This window comes from Scyliorhinus canicula, chromosome 10 (assembly GCF_902713615.1).
Source record: "Scyliorhinus canicula chromosome 10, sScyCan1.1, whole genome shotgun sequence".
Lineage (NCBI taxonomy): Eukaryota > Metazoa > Chordata > Chondrichthyes > Carcharhiniformes > Scyliorhinidae > Scyliorhinus > Scyliorhinus canicula.
This window is the reverse complement of record NC_052155.1, coordinates 34,963,045-34,971,450: the sequence shown is the minus strand read 5'-3', so window position 1 is coordinate 34,971,450 and position 8,406 is coordinate 34,963,045. Positions and strand designations below refer to the sequence as shown.

The following is an 8,406-nucleotide window of genomic DNA, read 5'->3' as shown; positions in this document are numbered from 1 at the left end:
TGGTACGTCAAATTGCACATATTATAGAACCCCAATTCAATGGACCGATTGTTGCATATCAAGGACCCCCCTCAAAATGGTAACAGCCCAGGTATCGTTGGGAATTCTGTGGTTTGTGCTCTGCTGCAATTTTCGGCTCCATTCCTGCTTGGTGGAGATTTAATATCAGCCCAATCCACTGCCTCCCCCGCTCCCCGAGAGCTAAACAGTTTTTAGAAGGTGACACATGAATCAATAATGCTGCAATAGCGCAATTCTTTTCACTCATCCTTTATATTTTATACACAACCATGTACATAAACAATAATTCTACACAGGTGTCAAACATTTTCAAGGAATAGCACCATGAGATACATCTGCGGAAGAAGTAAAATTCCATTCTGTGACAAGCAAAAGGAAGCCTAACAGTGACCTGGTCTTCCTTTGAAGGTGGTCATCTTTTAACATTGTTGCAAATCCCCCCCCCCCCAAAAAAAAAACAGTAATAAAAGATAAATCTAATTTTTCAAAATAATTTAACAACCACACCATAGTCAGTCGCTGTTCCCGTGGTGAAAACTCTTATGTCGATGTTGTTTCAATGGCAATTTTGGCAGGCTGGATCGACCATCAATCACAACAAAATAAGAAAAAAAAGATAAAGGTAGAACAGAAAGATGCATCACAGTGCCGAGGAAGTGCAAAGCTACTCAAGTGCTTAAATTCCAATCCTCCTTCCTTCATCAACCACCAACCCGAGTGCTGGGATGAGGATTAAAGGGACATGGAAAGATGCCATTTTGTCACTGTGTCAGACGGTGCCAGATTATCTCTGACACCTATTTGTCTTGACTAGGCTATTTAAGATACATTGATGAAAACAGTTCAAGATGAAAACAGTTCAAGATGAGGCAAAGAACGCAGTGGTATTTAGTTGGTGCCGAGCTTGGGTTTCAAGAGCCCACAGATTCTGGGAAGAGACAAGATGAAGAAGGAAGCAGGTTTGAGGTCTGGGGAATCTTGCTGAAAAATTTAATTAATTCAAAAGGAAACAGGGCCATGGGAACCGGAATAATAAAGGGGAACAACTTAAATGGTGATAATGCATTTCCAAAGGGTTGTGCATATTGCAGTATCAATATGATCTATTAAAACTACTCCAAGAAATTGTACTGGTTTTGCATCTTTGCCTAGGGCCAGGCATGGCCAACTATATCTGTTGATGCATGAGAATAGGATGATGCGCGACAGTGATCTTTACCCAATTCTGGGGAATTTGACTCACCACTCAGGCTTACAGTGCACTTAAACACTTCTGAATGTGATATTTGCATCCCAAAAATGTGAATTTACCAATCCATAAGAGTTTCCACTCAGGGTTAATAAAATATTCAGCTATTAATACTTACACAAAATATATCAGCTTTGAGTGTATTTTTGTTAATAAAATTCTATTTACTGCTACATCAACAATTTATACATTTGACTGGAAAGTTATTTAATCCATATATGTTCATTGAAACACCCTTCTTTTTTAAAATTGATAAATAATAAAAATCTGCATTCTCTTTGCATTGCATCCCACTAGGTAAGCGTCCACACAGCCTTGTGTTTCATTAAATCATCAAAAAGTGGTCACAGCTCCCCCCAAGGAAAAATGTATACAAAGTCAGTTATCAGTCTGCAAATTCCAAATTTTGTGAATTGTGGCAAGGGGTTTCGATCTCATCGAATTATGAGAGAAATTCTGCTCTCCTTAATATTGGTTATGCTTTATAAAATATTTAGATATCACGGTTGCATGGTGGCGCAGTGGTTAGCAGTGCTGCCTCACGGCGCCGAGGACCAGGGTTTGATTCTGGCCCCGGGTCACTGGCCGTATGGATTCTGGCCCTGGGTCACTGTCCGTGTGGAGTTTGCACCTTCTCCCATGTCTGCGTGGGTCTCACCCCCACAACCGAAAGAAGTGCAGGGTAGGTGGATTGGCCACGCTAAATTGCCCCTTAATTGGAAATATATATATATATATATATATATATATTTAGATATCTGTAGTTTAATATTAAAAGTTCTGTACACAATTGCACATTTTACTGGTAACGCTAGCCTGCCCAGCTGACTTGAATCCGGTGCAATCAAGTTGACTGCTACCCACTTTACACCCAGTCCAATTTTAATGGTCGTTCATTTAGGCTAAAATTAACCCTTTCATGTAAGCACCACTCTTCTTGTCACACTGATTCGATTCACTGTGAGCTTTATACAAGTGTAAGCATAGTTTTTATGTACATAGTATATCTATATACATGTTTATAATAAAAATGCTGTTAACTTTATTGTGCTATTCTTTAGCGCCTGATTTCTGTTAGAAAATGCTAATTCATACAGAATGTTAAGGTGTGACGTATCATGTGCACGTGGAAGCTGTTGGAAATTTTCCATTGTCAAGTGAGTAACATTACATTTCACTTTACAGCGGCAGTATTATACTACTATAGAACAAATCTTTTCTAATGACAAACTCACATACAACAAGTAAAATCACAGTCTTCAGATAACAATTACCATTTCTCAAGGTCGAGGGAAGCACCTCTCTGCAGAATGGAATACCTCCTGACCCCAGTTGGTTTTCCAGCCTGGGGGTTAGTAGTTTGCTGGGTGAGGCTTCTCCATTTTCCATTGACAAACAAACCTGGTTAGTGGTGGAGTCCTTATGGCCAGTGGAAGCTGGAGGAAGAAAGGCAATGAGTTGCCGGAACAAACTGATTTTTTTAAAATCAAAAGGTTTCTCCCTGCTGATTGGATCTGTGTGGGGGATCCCTGCACTTTTAAATCACATTTTTACAAAAACTGGATGGATGGAAAGCTGGCAAATTAGTTTAGATTTCAGGCTGACTGGTTAACGGATAGTTTGAGGTGACTCAAAAATAAGTATTTAAGGACTTCATTTCTCGATGCTAATATGAAGTCAAAACAATGTGGGAACTGAGACATTTTCACATGGAGATTCCTCATCTGTCTTTGCCTCCAGATTCAGGAGGCTGATTATCACGCCTGCCCATTTTGCAGTTGTGCTCATTAGAGTGAATGAATAGGAATGACTACTTCACTGGCAAGTATATCCTATTATTCTCCACAGCCATGCGATCAAATGGTTGAATGGGTAAATTCACACATATTTATTCACAGATATAAAACTAGGTCCATCTTGAGGAATTGGATCTCAGGAAGCAGGAGCTGGGAGTTACACATGGCTTCAAGTGCTTTCTTAGGGACGGAAAGAAAAATAACATTGGCCATGGGTCTTACTCTATTGTAATGAGTGTGGGTGTGTGTGCATTGGCTGAAGGCAGGGTTTTGCATGGCTCTGATAGTCTCCATGCTTAAGTAAATGGTTTTCACTATCCTATTAGTTGACACAAAGAGTTATGAGCAAAGTGCCTGATAGCTGCCAGTTCCAAGTGCATCCATAACCCAGCATGAGCCAATGGCCTAGCAATTGGTCTTGGTTTGTTTTTGACCTGAAATAGGTGGTGCACTCTGATTATGGAATTCCAAGGCTTGTACCCAATTGGGCAACCAATTTCCAGTAAGCTGCATATGCCAACTGGGCATCTAAAGGCAGGATGCTAGTTAGAAAATTAGTTGGGCACCTTCTCAATGACAATGGAAAAGTAGTGCTGTGAAACCAGGAGGAGTTCTTCTTCCTATGGCTCTGCATATAGGCAATTTTACAAAAAACATAAATATCTTTTATTTCGATGGAAGCCTCTATCTATATAGTCCTATTAGGAACCACACAATTGCACGGAAGAGATCGGACTTCAGCTCTGCTCATAGCTGCTAAATTTTAATCAAAGCTCGTGAAAAGGCATTCGGTCTAAGATTCAAAGGCAGCTGTATAGGACACCTGGAATTCAGCCTTTGCTGATTTGGATCTAGTTGTAAACCAGATGCAGAATGCTGCGTCCCGAAGTTGGTTCTTTTTGCCCCCATGGAAGTGGGAGAGTTGAGGACCAATTGCCCCATCTCCAACCTCAACCAGAGTTCAGTCAGAGAAAGCAGAGAGAACTAATTGGAAATTTTGCTCCTCAAGGTCCTAATATGGCTAGTGTGGGCGATGGACTAAAAAATAAATCACAACAACACAATAGGGAGTACTTTTCTGAAGTGGGAGCTAGGCAAACTAGGCAGAGGTTGCGCATGACTTCATGTTAGGCAGATCTATACGTGACCAGAGAGTGCTTGATGCAGAAACTGGGCTCTTGTAATGGAAAGTGCTCTATTAGGAGTCTTAAAATCTCTCACCTTGCTGAGCACAATAAATTAAAATTTAATTTAAAAAAAAAACAGAGCAGTGGAGAGGAAACTAAGGCACAAGTATTAAATCCACCAGCAAGGTCAGGCATTACCATTTTCTCAACGAAGATGATAGAAAATTTAATAGTCGTTAAAATATATGATTAAAAACTCAAGTACGTCATTTGTGCAAAGTGAAAATAAACTGCCCTGCAAGGCCAGTGGGGAGATATTTACTTTTAAATTAAGCATGGGGAAATCAGCAGTTTTTGTTATTAATTTTACTTTATATATATATATATTCACAACACTGAAATCTGAGAATAACTGAATTATCTAGTGTATGAAAATTACATTTAAAATATGCCGCAGTGGATTGTACTAAAGATGAGGTACAACAATGCAGGGAACGAGCTGCAGATTTTGAGAATATGTACAGTTAGAGAGCTTTAAAAATCACACATTTAAGTCACAATTGGGAGCTGGTATTGATTTGTAGGAAGGGACTGTGTGTGTATGTGTGTGTGTTAATGGCTGGAATACAGTATATTTCTCCTACTGTCCTAGGACAAAAGGCAGGAACTTCACGTCGAAACACATCTGGCGGGCAGCAAGAGTGCTGGGAGTGATCGCTGTACAGGGTGCTGATGGTAATATTACTGTTGTGTGTTTGTCGAACAGCCTCTTGAATCCTGCAACTCTTCAGACTTTCCTTATTTTGGTTCAAGGTCCTTTTTGGTTGGACGGCCGGCTGGCAAGGCTTGCGTAGTAAGCACACTGAGCCAGATCACACACTCCATTCTGCCCAGGGGGTCCCTGAGGGCCTATCCCACCAGGTAGGCCAGACTCTCCTGCTGGCCCGGGGGTACCAGGAATTCCATCTTTCCCGTAGCCAGGTGTACCAGGGGTACCTAGAAATAGATGGTACAAGTTATGACAATATAAGCAAAAGACTACAAATGAGAAAAATACATTTTGTTCTTCAACCCTTTACTCCAAGTTACTCCAAGTTTGGATTTCTTGTCAACCCATGGCTCATGTCAGTTGGTAGCCCAGTTTCCACAGAGTGGCGGCCATTGCTGGGACGACAGCCAGTCTTGAGGAAGAGGAGCTAATGAAGGCCAGACTGAAGGCATGTCTGGGTTATTGGAGGGGTCTGACTGGTGGTCCCAGCGAGTGGGTTTGAGGGGTTGGGAGAGTCCCTTTGAGAGGCTGGGGGCTGGAGACGTGCTGCGTGGGTTAAAGCAGGGCATGACTTCAGAAGGGAAGGTTTTCCCATTGGGCATAGGGCAACCGCTAAGGAGGTAGCCCCTCCTCCCTCACCCAATACCAACATAAAAACCTTAGGCCACCCATTTGGCCTGGGTCTCTCCCCATCACAGCTATAATAGTGGCAGGAATGGCATGAGGCACTTAAGTGGCCAGTAATTGGGAGACACATCTGGGACAGATGGGAAGGTGGTCGGCAGGGCTCAAAGAGCATTTTATAAGCCCCCATCTTCAAATCTGCTGGTGAGGGTGATGCACTATCAATTACCACAAAGACAAGAGTAGTGGAATAATCGAGGCTTTATTGAGCAAAGATGTTGTGCCTCCTGTAGCTGCGACCAGAATGGCTGCAGCACCGGCGAGCACACATATTTATACGCTGCCTACTGGGCGGAGCCAGCAGGCAGGGATTTACCCATGTACCTCTAGTATATGTGTCTTACCGTAATACATATAATACAGCTAGTGGTGACTACCACATTCACCCCCTGTTAAAAAAAAGAGACCGGCGGGGGAGGTGGAAAAATTTTACAAGTTCAGTCTGTCGGGTGCCTTGATCCTCCTCTGCGATCGCCTCAGTCCTGGTGGTGATGTGGGCGCCGACTTGATCACCTGTGACTCTGGGAGCATGTTGTCCTCGTCTTCATCAACCCGGAGTGGAACCAGTGGGAGGACGGATCCTCCTGAGGCTGGGGATGCGGTGAGGTTCGCTGGTGTGAGGGTGAGCGGCGCAGGGGTGAATGAGGCAACCGGGGGGGGGGGGGGGGGGGGGGGGGGATGTCGGGACGGAGGTCGTGGGTGGGGATCCAGCGGGTGCCAGGTCCCGGAGGGAGACTGTGTCTTGGTGCCATCGGTAGGGTGCCATGTAGGCGTACTGCGGGTTCGCGTGTAGGAGGTGGACCCATTCGACCAAAGGGTCCGACATGGGTCTGCACATGCTTGCGAAGGAGGATAGGTCCAGGAACTGTCAGCCATGTTGGGAGCGAGACGCCAGAGGTGGACTTCCTGGGGAAGGCAAAGAGACGTTCATGGGGGGTTTCGTTAGTCGCGGTGCAGAGGAGCGATCGGATGGAGTGGAGCGCGTCGGGGAGGACCTCCTGCCAGCGGGAGACCGGGAGATTTTTAAACCGCAGGGCCAGCAGGACGGCCTTCCAGACCGTCCCGTTCTCCCTCTCCACCTGTCAGTTTCCCCGGGGGTTGTAGCTGGTCGTCCTGCTCGAGGCAATGCCCTTGCTGAGCAGGAACTGACGCAGCTCATCACTCAAAGGATTCCCCGATCGCTGTGGACGTAGGTGGGGAAACCGAACAGAGTGAAGATACTGAGGAGGTCTTTAATGACCGTGGCAGAAGTCATATCGGGGCATGGGATAGCGAAAGGTAACCGGTAGTACTCATTGACCACGTTCAGAAAGTACGTGTTGCGGTCGGTGGAGGGGAGGGGTCCTTTGAAGTCCATGCTGAGGCGCTCAAAGGGGCGGGAGGCCTTCACCAGGTGCACTCGATCTGGCCGGTAGAAGTGCGGCTTGCACTTCGCGCAGACCTGGCTGTCTCTGGTGACAGTCCTGGCCTTCTCAATGGAGTAGGGCAGGTTGCGGGCCTTGATAAAATGGAAGAACCGGGTGACCTTCGGGTGGCCGAGGTCATAGTGGAGGGCCCGGAGTCAGTCCACTTGTGCGCTGGCACATGTACCACGGGATAGGGCATCAGGGGGCTCGTTGAGCTTCCCGGGGCGATAGAAAATCTCGTAATTATAGGTGGAGAGAGCTCGATCCTCCACCTCAAGATCTTATCGTTTTTGATCTGGCCCCGCTGTTATCATTGAAGGCAACCGACCCTTGGTCAGTGAGGAGAGTGAATCTCCTGCTGGCCAGGTAATGCCTCCAATGCCACACAGCTTCCACAATGGCTTGGGCCTCCTTTTCGACAGAGGAGAGCCGAATTTCAGAGGCATGGAGGGTGCAGCAAAAGAAGGCCACGGGCCTGCCCGCCTGGTTGAGGGCGGCCAGAGCTATGTCCGATGTATCGTTCTCGACCTGAAAGGAGAGGGACTCGTCGACCGCGTGCATCGTGGCCTTGGCGATGTCTGCCTTAATGCGGTTGAAGGCCTGGGGGCCTCAGCCATCAGAGGAACAACTATGGACTGAATGAGTGGGTGGGCCTTGTCTGCATAATTAGGGATCCACTGGACATAGTAGGAGAAAAACCCCAGGCATCGTTTCAGGGCCTTGGGGCAGTAGGGGAGTGGGAGTTCCATGAAATTGGCGCATGCGGTTGGGGTCAGGCCCTAGAACTCCATTTTCCACGACATAGCCAAGGATGACTAAACGGTTGGTGCGGAACATGCATTTCTCTTTATTGTACGTGAGGTTAAAGAGTTTCGCGGTCTGGAGAACTTTTAGGAGGTTAGCGTCGTGGTCCTGCTGATCGTGGCCGCAGATGGTGACGTTGTCTAGGTACGGGAAGGTGGCCCGCATCCTTACTGGTCAACCATTCGGTCTATGTCACGTTGGAAGACCGAGACCCCATTAGTGACGCCGAAGGGAACCCTAAGGAAGTGATAGAGGCGGCCATCTGCTTCGAATGCAGCGTATTGACGGTCCTCAGGGCGGATGGGGAGCTGGTGGTAGGTGGACTTCAGGTCCACTGTAGAAAAGACCCGATACTGTGCAATCTGATTGACCATGTCAGATATGCGTGGGAGGTGGTACACGTCCAGCTGCATGTACCGATTGATGGTCTGACTGTAGTCAATGACCATCCTGTGCTTCTCCCCAGTCTTTACTACTACCACTTGGGCTCTACAGGGCCTGTTGCTGGCCTCAATGATCCCTTCCTGCAGAAGCCGTTGGACCTCCAACC

The 8,406-nt window shown here is 46.3% G+C and overlaps 1 protein-coding gene across 1 annotated transcript in view; it reads right to left on the bottom strand.

Annotated features, from left to right (window-relative positions):
• Positions 1–1,970: 1,970 nt before the first annotated feature.
• Positions 1,971–8,406, bottom strand: part of col22a1 (collagen, type XXII, alpha 1) — a 375,895-nt gene continuing 369,459 nt past the window's right edge. Inside the window, exon 61 of the mRNA XM_038808788.1 lies at positions 1,971–5,189. Within this exon, the coding sequence (XP_038664716.1) occupies positions 5,002–5,189 (188 nt within the window). The 3' untranslated portion in view covers positions 1,971–5,001. The remainder of the gene's footprint in view (positions 5,190–8,406) is intronic.